The sequence below is a fragment of the Eschrichtius robustus genome, chromosome 20, assembly GCF_028021215.1.
Source record: "Eschrichtius robustus isolate mEscRob2 chromosome 20, mEscRob2.pri, whole genome shotgun sequence".
NCBI classification, from domain to species: Eukaryota; Metazoa; Chordata; class Mammalia; order Artiodactyla; family Eschrichtiidae; genus Eschrichtius; species Eschrichtius robustus.
The window spans coordinates 53,487,750-53,502,474 of record NC_090843.1 but is presented as its reverse complement, the minus strand read 5'-3'; the positions used below and the strand labels follow the sequence as shown (position 1 = coordinate 53,502,474).

The following is a 14,725-nucleotide window of genomic DNA, read 5'->3' as shown; positions in this document are numbered from 1 at the left end:
CACTTTTGATGGAGACACCACGGGGAAATATTTCTCTAATATAAGTAGAGCCACAGCACAAGCTCTGTGATGACACAGGGGCAGCTAGACCTTGAGCTCTCTGCCAGACAAGAGGACTTGGTGGGCACCATGGGGACCTGGAAGCCACAGCCCCATCTAAGGATAGCCTTGACACAGCTGCAACCAATTAAGGCCCTGCGTGAGCGAGCCCGGTGTTGCCTGATCTTCTGATTTTTATAAGAGAAGCTGGGAGTCCCGAGTTTTATATAAAATATCCCTATTTTCAGATGCTGGCTCAAAAAACTTTTTTTTTAAATATCACAGCTGCTCCAGTAGCTTTTCACCGTGTGCAGGCCAGAGACAGGGAGAGGAGGGTGGAGGTAAAGCACCGCCCCACGGCTGTTTCCTCCACCCGGGCAGACGCTATGCATGTCTGAACTGCAGCCCCACGCAGGCTGGGACCCTTCTTTTTTGTCTCCCCCAGACCAACCTTTGTCTCCCCCAGCCTGGCGCATAATGAATGCTGTTACGTGAGCAAGTGGTTACGCATTCTAGTCTAGCTTCTAGAGTGACCCCCCAGTCCCTGTTTAGGGACAGGGAATCATCAAGGCCAGCACGGGGCAGAGCCAGCCAACCTCAGAGGCCCGAGTCCCTGCCCGCAGGCTGCCCGATGCACTCCTCTGGCCAGGGGGACAAGCCAGGCAGCCAGGGTCACACTTTGTCTGCTCTTCTGTCTTGTCTGTCTCCCCACTAGAACGAATGCCCCCTGAGCACTGGTACGTGCACTGCCTTGGTCACCATGATACCTCCAGTGCCTCGAAACGTGCCTGGCATGAAACAGCTGCTCAATAAATATTTGGAGGATGAAACTTAAAAAGAGAGAGAGAGAGAAATAAACCAAAAAGAGGCTGAAACTGACTGAGACAGAGGCTGGGAGAAGAGCATGCTCTCAGCAGCCAGGAAGGGACAGAACAGAAGATGGAAACAGTGAAATGCAGTCTCTCTGAGATACACAGAGATGGGTTACAGGTGTGGCTGTGACGAAGCGGTAACAAGGGCCAGCCAGCCAGGAGCAAGTGCGGGGGTGGTCCAGAACCGTGAGATGCACAGACAGCGAGACAAAGGGGAGAGAGAGAGAGAGTACAAGGCAGAACAGAGAGAGCAGGTCATTACCCAGAGCAGATGGCAGTGATGGGGAGAGACAGAGAGAGGGAAACATGGAGGGAGGTGAGACAGGAAGAGAGGTAAAGAGAGACAGAGAAACACAGAGAGATGGAGAGAGGAGAGATAACAAGAGAGATTAAAGAGAGAGAGAGCGAGAGGACAGAGTTACAGAGGAACAGAAAGAGAGAGAGACAGAGGGGGCACAGAGAGAGAACAAAAATAAAGAGACAGGGAGAGACAGAAAGAGATACAGAAAGAATTTTTTTTTTTTTTTTGCCAAGTCAACATTTTATTAAAAAACACACAAACACGTACACAATGGTAACAACAGGAAAGGAGCCAAGATCTCCTATTTGGGGACAGGCTGACCACATGGTGCTCCCATAGGCCTCACTTTAAGAAAGAAGGTACCTTCAAGACCAGATTTCCAAGAGAGATAAATTAAGAGGTGGCTGTGTTTTCACAAGAGGTGAGATAAAGAGAGATCGACAGAAAGAGAAACAGAGATACCAAGAGATGGAGAGGAGAGACAGAAGAGGAGGTAGCTAGAGAGATGGAGAGAAGGTGGGTACAAAGAGGGAGGGAGGGAGAGAGACAAAGAAAGAGAGGCATGCGAGACAGAAAGATCGCTGTGACACTGGAGAGTCACGTCCTTCTTGCCTGTTCAGCCTGGAGCACGTAGAAGTAGCCTCGAGGGGCAGTAGTGTCCATCCCTCCTTCCTCACAGCATCCTTTCCTCCAGAATGATAATACAGAAATGTGCATATCCTGCATGAAGTTGCTTTATGCACATTGCCTCATCTACGATGCCCAGCAACCCCACATGGTAGCCACTACCATCGTCCCCATTTTACAAATGAAGGAGCTGAGGCTCACAGAGGTTAAGGAACCTGCACAAGGTCACACAGTGGGAAGTGGTAGGGCTGGGACTCCAGGGCATCAGGCACCAGGGGGTCCGTTCCCACAGTGGTACTGTTGACTCACAGTGGGGCACCCTGGAGAGTGCTGTGGGCCCCGCATGTAAAGCCTAACTCACTCTCTCTTTCTTTCTTTCTTCTCTTGCTGCGGAGCACGGGCTCTAGGCGCACGGGCTTCAGTAGTTGTGACTCGTGGGCTCTAGAGCGCAGGCTCAGTAGTTGTGGCGCTCAGGCTTAGTTGCTCCATGGCATGTGGGATCTTCCCTGACTAGGGCTCGAACCTGTGTCTCCAGCATTGGCAGGCAGATTCTTAACCACTGTGCCACCAGGGAAGCCGCAGGCCTAACTCTTATGCACACCTGAAGCAAAGCTTGCTAGAGTGAGAGATGTAAGAAGCAGAGCAACTGAAAATAAAACGTGAAGGAAAAAAAAAATGCAGACTTGTTCAGATACTGATTGTATCTAAAATAAACTACAGAATTACATTTTTTAGACGATTAGGGAAATCTGAACTTGGTATGAGATAATATCAAGAAATTATTAATTTTGTTCAGTATGATCATGGCATTGTGGATTCATAAGAAAATATCCATATTTCTAGAATGCACACGGAAACATGGAGGGCGGAGATGCCACGATGTCTGAGATCTGCTTTAAAATGTTTCAGAAAAGAGATGAAGCAAGTGTGGCAAAATCTCGCTAACAGTTGATTCTGGATGATGAGGAGTGGGGATTCCTTAAGGCCAGATCTTGAACTTGGCACTCAAGTTCCCACACTCCGTCCCACCTGTGTGTGTGTCCACCACATGAACCACTCATGCTCTGACCAGGGGCTCTACCCTGGTCTCCCCACCCCACAAATTCCGCCCACATAGAACCCTGCCTCTGCACCTTTGCATATGTTCCTTTCCCTCCGAAGATGCCATTTCCCTTGTCTAGCCAAATCTGTCTCAAATCCCCCTTGTCCCCAGATACTTCCTACACCTTTTCAGCCCAGGAGGCCTCTCCTTGGACCCTTTCCAGCACTGTTCCTTGTGTCACACATGGTCACCTTTATGGCCAGCTACCTCGGTCACTAGGTACAGTTTTCTGCAAGTGCAAGGCCTCCTCTCCATGAGCTCCTCCAGATGGAGGCTGTTTCTCAGGTGTTTTAATGATTGTTTTGCTTTTTACTTCCCCCAGTGCCCTGCATGGCCCTCCAAGCTCCCTCATCTCAACTCATTCAGGTCTCTGTCTAAACATGGCCTCTTTTTTTTTTTTTTTAAATATTTATTTGGCTGCACTGGGTCTTAGTTGCGGCATGTGGGACCTAGTTCCCTGAACAGGGATCGAACCCGGGCCCCATGCATTGGGAGTGCAGAGTCTCAGCCACCGGACCACCAGGGAAGTCCCATGGCCTCTTGTTTTTGGCTGAAACTCATGGCTTGTGGGATCTTAATTCCCCCACAAGGGACTGAACCCGGCCCCCAGGCCCCCAGCAGTGAAAGCCTTGAGTCTTAACCACTGGACCGCCAGGGAATTCCCAAAACACGGCCTCTTAGAGTCTTTCTTGACCACCCAACTAATACCACCCACACTGCCCACAGTCACCCTGTTCAGCCTCTTCATAACATTCACCTCTACTTGAAGTTATTTCTGCATTTGTTTATATTCTGCCTCGCCCCACCGAACAAGGGAAGGACCTTGTTTTTCTTGGTCATCCCTATAACCTGAGTGCCTAGAGGAAGGCCCAGGACAGGGCAAGGAGTTCAATCAATATTTTACGGAGTGAGTAGATGTAGCTTTCCCAGCTAGACTGCAAGCTCCAGACGGCAGGGTTTGATTACTTCCTGGAGAGAGCCAGCACATGGCAATTGTTAAATAATGATTTACTGTATTGGGACTTCCCTGGTGGCGCAGTGGTTAAGAATCCACCTGCCAGTGCAGGGGATACAGGTTCGATCCCTGGTCCAGGAAGATCCCACATGCTGCAGAGCAACTAAGCCCGTGTGCCACAACTACTGAGCCTGTGCTCTAGAGCCCGTGAGCCACAACTACTGAGCCCTCATGCCACAGCTACTGAAGCCCATGTGCCTAGAGCCCTAGAGCTCCACAACAAGAGAAGCCACTGCAATGAGAAGCCAGCGCACCACAACGAAGAGTAACCCCTGCTCGCTGCACGCAGCAACGAAGAACCAACGCAGCCAAAAAGTAAAATAAATAAATAAATAAAATAAATTAAAAAAAAAAAAAAGAAAGACATTACACTAAGATAGCAAGGTGAAAATCTCTGCCCCATCACATGCTAGCTTTGGACTTGAGCAAGTCTCTCTCTTTTTTTTTTTTTTTTTTCTTGAGCAAGTCTCTTAAGCTCTGCCTCCGCCTCACCTGTCAATGCGGATAGTAATAATACATTTCTGGTAGAGCTGTTGTAAGGAGTCAAGCCCTTAGAAGAGCACGTGCACGTAAACTTGGCCATTATTAATATTTTTTGACACAACTTCTTCCTAGATCTCAAACCACACCACCGGGGAGGCCCAACCGTACAGGGGCATCTGTTCCGCCTGCAGATGAACAGTCACCCTTAGGACCCTGCGGCACACCTCGGTGTCGGTCCCACCTACTGCCCGGGTCTTGCGCACGCCTGGGACCCACCCTGGACGCGGATGCCAGCGCCGCGGCCCACTTAAGGACGGGAGGGGGCGGGCCCGGGGAGGTTCCGCCTCCGCGCTTAGGTCAGCGCGCAGCGCTGCGCGTGACGCTCTGGTTGCCGCAGAGACGCCCCGCCCCCGCGCGGCGCTGCGGAACTGGAGCTCCGGGCGGCGTCGGCAGCGGCGCGGAAGGCGGCGAGGCAGGGGCGGCAGGAGCCGGCGCGGCGACCGCAGCGAGAGCGGCGAGGACAGAGCAGACCACAACGAAGGCGCACAGGCAGCCGGGCCGGGCCACGGGGAGAGCGGCCGCCGGGAAGCGGGCGGGAGGCTGGGCGGGCAGCGGGCAGCCGCCGAGCTGCGAAGCGACATGGTGCTGCTCAAGGAGTAGTGAGTGTCCAGCCGGCCGTGCGGAAGCGAGGAGGGAGGGAGAGTCGAGGATGACGAGCAGGGAGGGTGATGGCCTGGCGGAGGACGGACGGGGCCCGACGGGATGGAGAGCGCTGGATGGGCGGCCCAGCAGGGGCTGAGGGGACAGCGAGGGTCGGATAGGGCCCGAGGTGGGCCGAACGGGGTTAAAGCGGGAGGGACAGCACCTGAGGTGGGGCCCAAGGGGCAGTGAGGGTCGAAGAGGCCTGAGGAGAGGCTGAGGGGACAAAGAGAGCCGGGCAGGCCTGAGATGAGGTCAAGGGGACAGTGAGAGCCGGACAGGGCATGAGGAGGGGCTGAGGGGATCGAGGGTGCTGGATGAGATGTGCGGTGGTCCTAGAGTGGAGGCTAAGGGAGGAAGGGGCCAGCCAGAGCTGCAGGACTGGCTGAGAGGACCCACTGGAGAGGGAGGAGTTGTCTGAGTGGCTGAGGAACGGTCAGACAAGGGCAGAGAGGGCTGGGGAGCCGGGGAGCCAGCCAGAGTGGAGAGGGGTTTGGGGCTGAACAAAATACCAAGGGGCACTGGGAGATCAGATAAGACAGCTTCAAGAATGGAGTTGGGATGATGGGGCTGAGTGTTGAGGGCAACCTGGGGTGTGAGGAGTGGCTGCCTTAGGCATCAGGGGAAGGATTGTGATAAGTAGACACAGGAAAAGGACTAGGGAGCCAGGGTCAGGCTGAGCGACAGGGGAAGGGTATAAGGAGATAGCAGAGGGGACAGATGGTGTGACATGGTGCCCACGTGGTGGGGGCAGAGGACGAGGTATTTGGGAAAAAAGGCTTAGGATGATTGCTTGGGACTTGGAGACACTTGGGTGAGAAGTCCAGAAAATATTGGGCAGGGGCTGAAGTGATATGAGGGAGTTATGGTGATGGAGAGAGCTAGGATGTTACCAGGGAGGAGAACAGTTTGGAAAAAGAGTATGTTTGTGAGTAAATATACATGTTATTGGAGTTGGGGTGCGGGACAGGGCCAGCGTGTCTCTGGGGGATTCTCAGTCTTGGTGCAAAGAGATGGGGAAATTGCTCTGAGGAATTGATATTTTCATAAAGCCATTGACTGAGGGAAAATGGTGAAGAGTGAGGGAGTTTCTGAGTAGTTAATGGGCGGTGGAGATGAGTGACTTCTGGTAGGAGCTGCAGGGAGATGGGCTTGCTCCTGAAATCCACGGGACTGGATGACAGGTGGGGATATTCGGATTGCTAATCTTTCAAATATGAGATGACCCGTTCCTGAAGCTCATGGTTTCAAGTAAACATCTTAGGACTTTTTTTTTTTTCTCTTCAAAGAGGAAAGATTGGGGGTGGGTGGAGAGGAGAGTTTGGATGTGTACGTGCAGAACTTTCAGTGAAACTGTGCTTCCCTGGAGGGGAGGGCAAGTGGGCAGCATTCGGCCAGAAGCCCAGAAAGTCCGGAAGTGGGAGGTGTCTGGGTAGAGAGCAACTGGTGGAATTCACTTGGTAGCCAGGCAGGTGTGCTGAGAGCTGTTTCCATTTTGTCAGTGAAGGGACTTTGCCCCATCCCATCTGGTTTGCTCCTTGGAGGTGTTTAGGACTTTTGGATATAGTGTGGAGCTTTGGATAGCAAAGGGAAGAGACCCAGGTGTCATCCCAGCTTGACACCTCATCTGAAGAGTGTTATTTCAAAGCCCTTCCACCTCTATTTCTTTCTTTTTCTTTTGTTTTTTTTTTTTGGCCACACTGTGCGGCTTGGGGGGTCTTAGTTCCCCGACCAGAGATCACACCAGGGATCGAACCCGTGCCCCCTGCAGTAGAAGCGTGGAGCCTTAACCACTGGACCGCCAGGGAAGTCCCCCCACCTCTATTTCTTGACATCCGATCTGATGCTGATCCAGCCAGCGTACAGAGTTTTGTGTGGTGAGAAGGAAGAATCTTGGGAATCCAACAAGAGGAGGGCATGGTGCACTTTGGATTTTAATCTTGACTGTACAGATGACAGACTTTTCCCATTCTCCTGATTCTTTTTTTCTATTCCCAGTTGAATCCTAGAATCTGTAGAAACCTGTAGGTTTTTTTGTAAAGAAGGTCAGGCAGGGAAAGGAAGGGACCTTCAGAAGAGATCTGAGTGAGTTTTGAAGAGAGGTCCTCCCTTCCCAGTCTTTGTTCTCCTCCCCTTGAAGTCTGCCAGGGAAAGGTCCAAGGTGCCAGGTATGCAGAGCCTGCCTGGCATCCGCATTTCCTTTCTGCCCAACTTGTGCCCTATGTGTGCTCGGGCGTGTGTGTGCATCCCTGGGCGGGGGACCAAGAGGGGGGCATCAGAGACACCTGGCTGTGGCTGCAGCGCTGCAGCTCTGGAGAGTGCAAGTGAAGGTCACACTGAAGTGAGCACCGCTCCGGTCCCAGCCCCGCACTGCCTCTGTGGCCCTGTCCTTTGGAATTGCACCCTATTGCTGCTGAAGTGGTTTTGCTGCCAAGGAGCCAGGGAGAAATGTCCGGGTGTGCAGCTGTCCTATAGCAGCCTCAGAACATCCTGTCAGGAACTGGCTGATGCCCATCTCTTTTTGGGGGAGACTTACTGCCCGCCCAGGGTCTGAAGTTTGTCCCTGTTGATTTTTCTGACACTTCCTGTAACAGGATTCTCCTTGATTTGATTTCTGCAAATTCTTGGATGTGATTTTTACTGCTGTTCTTGAAGATAAAAGGCTTATTGTTTTCTAGGAAGTTTCTCCTGAGGGTGCAGAAATTGTGGCCTCCAAGTTGGAAGTATTTTTCTGCCCTGTTGGCTTTCTCTAATGGGAGGACAGCATTAGTGGCAGCATCCAGTAACCTGCAGGATTTACATTATTTGAGTCATTCTGGAGGAAGGGGAGTTAGCAGGCAGTAGAGACCTGGGGCCCGTTTTGTTTTTCCTGCTACTTTTCTGCTCTTGCCTTGCCTTGAGTGTGAAGTTTTTCTCAGATCCCTCTGGGTGTCTTCTTGCTATCTGGGGACCTTTGTGGGACTAGAAACTAGTGAGCACGCTCTTTACCAGCCTGGAGCAAGGATCCCAATTGGCAGGACCGCTGCATAGGAAGGAGAGCATAGCAGCACGTGCTTCACCAAGCATGCTAGATGCGGGAGGCTCCAGGGGGTTCCACCTCGGGTCTGGGAACTGAGAATCTAAGCTTGGGAGCTGACTTGATTCGTAGGAATACAACCAAGCGTTTTTGTCTCAGCTCTCTGACCTCACAGTTCTGAGCTGGGGGTTGGCCGTTGCTCTGCACTACAAATGCAAGCCACCCAGAGAAGGGTCGCTGGCCCTCGCACCTCTGTGTGTGGAGTTCTGACCAGTGTGGGATTTTGCTGGCCATGGCTTCTCCATCAGGTGATTGATTGGTGGTACCTCCAACAATTGGTAGTCATTGAAATGGAGAAGGAAAAGAAAGTGATCAGTTGGGGTGTCTTTGGACAGCTTCTGGAGGTCAGGACATAAGTTAGGTGTCCTCTCTTGATGGCTTTGTGGTAGTAGCTTGTATTGTAATATCTGGCCCCAGAGCAGAGATGGTTGGTGCGTGCTCTTAGGGTGATTAATTCTCCAAGGAGCTTGGCCCCTTCCTAGACTTTCACCTTGAGGGCTGTTGTTGGGAGGTTGGGTCCACAGAGAGGTAAATCCCCAGGACCTGCTTCTTTGGGTCTGAATCCTCATCTTGGCTTCGGAGTTTGCAGGGGTGAGTCCTCCTGTGTTAACCTCCTATGTTAACGGAGAGAGGTAGACCCATTGGCGAGTTTTGTTGGGGAAGATATTAGTGGGAGAGAGGGAGAAGAAGACAGCTCCAAATGTGAGTCAGAGGCCTGGGAAGTAGCTGGTGAGGGGACAGGTTTGCACTGAATCACAGCGTTCTAAATGAAGTGCCAGAAGGAACAGAGGGTCGTAGCCTTGAAGCACTCAGGGGGCCATTCTCTGCTGGGTTTTTGACAGTGAGTGTAGTGGCACATGCAACGAAACATTTAATACCATTCTAAGATGATGCTTTGAGAGCAGGTTTCAGAGCGTGAAGTTGATACTCTTTTCCCTCTCTTGCAGTCGAGTCATCCTACCTGTGTCTGTAGAAGAGGTAAGTCCTTTTTCTTCTTTTTATTCATAGTTGGATATACTTGCTTGTGACCCTTAGCTCAGTTGGGCTCCTGGCGGCCCACAGTAGTATCTTCTTATGGTTTTCATGTTTGTTCTAGCATAGAGATAATCAGTACTTGATGTGAATTTTCCTGGTGCAATTTTCAGTTGAAGGAAGGCGCTTATGTATCTGACCAACTATGTGCAACCTGCCTCCAGCTGTTGACCAGCGAGATAACTTTGAATAGACACTAAACCAGCCCCTCTTACCTGCTAGAACTCAGCCTGTTTGGGGACCTATTACTGAGGGGATTAAGTACGTGCATTTCTAGGACCTCTGTGACTCAACAGGGAAGTGTGCCCGGCTCTCTCTGGTTGTGTGACAAACCAGCAGGACTGGAAATCTCTGAGGCCCTCCCTAGCCATACTCCACGTGACTGCTAGGAAGACCGAGGCCCAGAACCCTTCTTTTACGGAGGGCAGGGAATGACAGATGGGCTTGGCTTGCCCTCTGTCCTTTTATGGTTCTTGGGCCTGACGTTCCTGTGTATAGGGATTTGGCAGGATTTGCCACAAGAAGGTTCATAGGCCGTGCTGACTCAGAGTTGGTCTCTGGGACAGCAGAAGACTGTCACAGAGCCCCCCTTGTCCCGCCCTTTCTCTGAACTTCCTTCACTCTCCTCTCCCAGCTCAGCCTTGTTCTTTGCTCCCTTTGGAATCCACAGGCCCCTCAGCTTTCAGTTAAGCTCGACTTTGGGTGAAGCTGCTCAGCCAGTATGGTGCCCTCAGTCGCTCTCTTTCCTGCAGTGTCAGCTCTTGTGATAACTTCCACTCTGTTCCAAATATGAAATGGACCTTCGAAAAATGAGATCAGGCCAACAGAGCCCGCAGCACACTTGAGATGAGACAAATGGCCTCTTGGCGCCCAAAGAGGGTGGGCAGGCATTGGCCCCCCGGACGATTGTCTCTGGTGGTGGTGGGCTGTACATCTGTTAAGAGCTGTGAAAAAAAAAAAGAGCTGTGGAGACCTGGGGGAGGGGTCAGGGTGGGCCTCGAACGTGATGTGGGAGTTCTGGGAAAGGAGGATAAGAGAAATGAGACTGGGGAAGCTGGGGGAGGGGATGGCTGGGTAGATGCTGTGATCCCTGGAGGCCCCTGAGATGTACATGGGGCCTGGGAACCACAGGCTTGGGCTGAGAGCTGTTGACTTGGGGGAGCCCTGCTAACCCATCTCCTTTGGGGTCCTTGCTCTCTTTATGAAAAAACAGCAAGTGATGATTTTCCAAACCAGGAGGCCAAGCAGGAAGGCCCCAGCACGTTACTTGCCCTGAAACTTGGGCGTCCGATGCCTCTCTCTCTGCTGTACAGGAGGACCCCACACCCCAGTGAGGAAGATGTCCCCCGGGAGTTCAGGAGTTCCTCAAGTGGTGTTTAGGGGTGAAGTGGATCTTTTTTACAGGGCGTTTCTTTTTTTTAAAAATAAATTTATTTATTTTATTTATTTATTTTTGGCTGTGTTGGGTCTTCGCTGCTGCGCACGGACTTTCTCTAGTTGCGGTGAGCAGGGGCTACTCTTCGTTGTGGTGCGCGGGCTTCTCACTGTGGTGGCTTCTCTTGTTGCGGAGCACGGGCTCTAGGCGTGTGGGCTTCAGTAGTTGTGGCACGCGGGCTCAGTAGTTGTGGCTCACGGGCTTAGTTGCTCCGTGGCATGTGGGATCTTCCTGGACCAGGGATCGAACCTGTGTCCCCTGCATTGGCAGGCGGATTCTCAACCACTGTGCCACCAGGGAAGCCCCTGCAGGGAGTTTCTTGATGGAATGACAGGTGGGAGTGTCTCTGAGAGGTGTGGCAGACCCAGGAGGGCCAGCACTGTCCGTGGGCACCTCTTGGCTGATTGCTTATGGTGGAGCCAAGAATGGAGGGAAAGGGGAACTCACCTTGAGAGCGTCCACAATTGGCGGTTTTCAGTTTGTGGTGGTTTGTTTTTGGAGCATTGAGGAAATTGTGGGGTGAACTGAGCCTGAAAGCAGAAGCTTGGGAAGTAAGCACTGGTTACGATTCATCTGTAAGCCTGGTGATGGTCAACGCATTCTCAGCCATAAACCACTGATGAGAAAGCAGTGCTTGGCCTGTGCAGCGTTGAAGCAGGAGCTGCTCTTTCAGTGGCTTGAACCTTAGTTCCAGAAGATCAGAAAATCTTGAATGCGGAAGCCAAAGAAGAAATAAGTAATGACCAACCTTCTCAGAGTCTTTATCGATAACCCATCCTGACTAACGGTTCCCATGGGAACAGCCCAGTGTCATGTGGCTGTTGGATTCACTTCCCAATTGGAGGCCCTCAGAGCTTTCTGATTTGGAAGGGGAATGAAAAGAGAATAGAGAAGCCCCTGTCTTTATGACCATCAGGACACTGTGTGTCCACCAGTGGTTCCTTGCTCAGTTCAGCCCGCCTTTTCCCCCTACTGTGGGTAGGGTTGTTTTACTTCTCATTTCCAGAGATGCATGGCACCAGGCCCCTTTGGTGCCTGGGCTGGTAGGTCCATGGGGGTGGGACCAACAGCTGTGCTGTTTTTCATGACATGTTTCAGGCCCACCCACTATATCTTCCTGGGCTCCCACTCCCAGATTGCCAAAGTGGTGGAGTCTCTGTTTTCCTTAGCTGTCTTCTTTCTCGGGAACAACGGAGCAGATCTCCAGGGCAGGGAGCACTGTCCTGGGCCAGAGGAGGCTGGAATCCCCATCTCCTTGGGGCTGTTTATCTGATTTAATGTTCTGATCCCCATCCCCCACCTCTACCCCATCTGAGTCTGACTGCTTTCTGCTTTCCCAGGGTGCAGAGCCACGGTGCCAAAGGGAACCCTCTGACATGAAACGTGTCCCTTACTTGTAGCTTGCGGAGGCTAGTTTTACTCACCTCTTAGGATTAACAAAACTGCCTTACATGTCTCATTGGGATTAAAGGATCAGAATATCAAGAGAGATTAAAAGGGGAAGATGCCAGCCCAACACACTGATCCTCTTAGAGCCTGCCCTCTGATTCCTGCAGCTGAAGAGGAACCAAATGAAGGGGATTAGTCTCTGCCGGGGCCCTTCCGCAAGCAGCACCACCAGCCGGCCCCCCAGGCCCCTCCACCGGCCTGGTAAAACCGGCCTCCCCTTCCCTTTAGGATTGCTGAGTCAGTGGTTAGATGTTCTTATGACTCTTCTCTGAAACAGAATTACTGTTGCCTCCTAGGAACCCCTGGCTCAGCCAAATCCTGACCCACTTGATAGGGGTTTTCATGTATGCCTCTGTTAGGGGGTGGACTTGGAAAAGCAGAGGGACAGCTTGGGGTTCCCTGGGGACACTGAAGCAGCCCTGATGTTGCTCTGGATTAGCAAGGTCAAGGTGACTGGCTCTCACCCAGATGTTCCTCTTTACAGGATTAACCCAGCCTTGACGGTTTGCCTGGCCCTTTCCTTGGCATCCTGTACTGCGTTTTTGCTTTGGAAGTTAGGGCTCTTTCAGCTTCGTGGTGAACAATGAATTGTCCTGGTGTGCTGCCTTACCTCCTTCCATGTTTTGCCCAGAAACGTCCCTGTGGTACTTAGGAGGCTGCCAGGTAGAGCAGGCCTCAAAGGGAGAAAGACCTTTGTCTTTCACTCCTGAGAGTACCAGGAGCTTGGGGAGGGGGCGTGGAGGGTGAGGAAAATCGATCCCCAACCCCTCCCCAAACTATAGTCAAGTTTCTTTTTCTCATACTCCCTAAACTGTTGTGCCTGGTGGCATTGGCCGTGATAGGGAAGATGCATCCTTTGGTATAGGCGTAACTTCCTGCTTTAACGGTTGCTGTTTATTCTCTTTTCACCTCATTTTCCCCTCTAGACAGCTTCCCTCAGAGAGAAGGGAGCAGAAGGGCCAGGCCTGGGCACTGCCCAGGTCATTGGCCCTAATACTGAGTTGTCTTGAGGGATCAGAGGAGCCCAGTGATCTTGACTGGTGACTTGATAGGGTGGCATGTGACCCAAATAAAGGAAAACTAGGCTTTGGCCATCTAGTAAGTGCCAACATAGAGGGTGCACCCAGCCAGCCCTGTGGGATAGGAATCTGTGCTATCTAATACGGGAAGCAGGGCGCTTGCTTCAGCCCCACCAGGAATCAGGAAAGCATCAGGAGGTTTGGTTTCCTGCAGGACTGCTCTCTGAGCTGCTGGCAGGGTGAGGAGGGGCCCAACGCTGGAGAAGAAACAAGCAGATGAGCCAGTTTTATAGCAGGGGTTGTGGATTTCACAGTGCACTGGGTACCTTTCTTTACAAGAAGTCATGTGTTAGGATCTGTTTAAATGAACGGGATAAAGAGATTTCTAACAACCAACCCAGATCTTGTTTGGGGATCTGGGACCAAAGGCAGGTCCAGGGCAAAAACTACCTTGGACTCTATTTTCTGGATAGTGGTGTGAGATTAAGCATATTCACCTGCCTCCTTAAGCCTTGAAGTAGGATGGGAAAATGGGAAAGATGAAATTAAACACACCTGATGGCTAAAGAGAGGCCATGGAGCACCGTTTCTTAGTGGCTCTGGGCGGATTTGGGCAAGGCCACATGAGAAACTGCGGGATGAGCTCCCGGATCAGGGGGTCCCAGAGCGATCTAATTGGACAGTTCCTGGGAACTGGACTGTGTGCAGCCATCGAGAAGATTCTGCGTTGGCAGTAACTCCCGTCTCTCTGTTTCTTCAGTATCAAGTAGGGCAGCTGTATTCTGTGGCTGAGGCCAGCAAAAATGAAACGGGTGGTGGTGAAGGCGTGGAGGTCCTGGTGAATGAGCCCTATGAAAAGGACGGCGAGAAAGGCCAGTACACGCACAAGATCTACCACTTACAGAGGTAGGTGGCTGCGCGGCAGAGCGAAGGCGTCCTGGTATCAAAGTGGAGACAGCGGATCATTCGGGGTGTTTTCTGAGTTGTTAGCTGGTTGCTCAAGTTGCTTCACCTGTGAGAGTAGGTAGAGGTGGTTCTTCTTTGCTTATTTAAAGGGTTGTTTGTTTTTAAATAAAAGTAGTACTCACCCCACCAGGCTCCTAGTCCTTAGAAGTGTGGGCCCTTCCATTGTCTGAGTACCAGAGTTGTGTGTGTGCGTGTGTGTGTGTGTGTTCGTGTGCACACACTGTGTGTGTAAATGGCTGTTCATTTCCTTTGTTATCTGACAGAGATGGGATCTCTTCTTTCTTATCATGTCATGGCTCTTTCACTGTCAGCATATTTGGCCTCATTCTTTTAAAGTACACGTCGTATCTTTGAACAAATGTGCTAGAAGTTGTTTCACCAGTCTTCTCTTGACGTATATTTACAGTCATTTCCAGATGTTTACATACAGTACTCCACTAAAACTCCTTCTGCACGAATCTTTTGATATACTCAATGTGTGTAAATCTATAGTAAATGTTCCTACAAGTAGAATTGTGGAGTCAGGTAGTATTTTAAATTCTGATATTGTGAAATCAGCTACCGGCGAAATTTTGGTACCTCTCTTTGGATCAAAGGCATAAGTATTTAA

At 51.4% G+C, this 14,725-nt stretch overlaps 1 protein-coding gene across 1 annotated transcript in view; it reads left to right on the top strand.

Moving 5' to 3' along the window:
- The first annotated feature begins 4,987 nt into the window (after positions 1–4,987).
- PITPNA (phosphatidylinositol transfer protein alpha) overlaps positions 4,988–14,725 on the top strand; it is a 35,075-nt gene continuing 25,337 nt past the window's right edge. Inside the window, exons 1-3 of the mRNA XM_068530345.1 lie at positions 4,988–5,098; positions 9,162–9,192; positions 13,910–14,055. Coding sequence (XP_068386446.1) covers positions 5,079–5,098; positions 9,162–9,192; positions 13,910–14,055 — 197 coding nt within the window. The 5' untranslated portion in view covers positions 4,988–5,078. The remainder of the gene's footprint in view (positions 5,099–9,161; positions 9,193–13,909; positions 14,056–14,725) is intronic.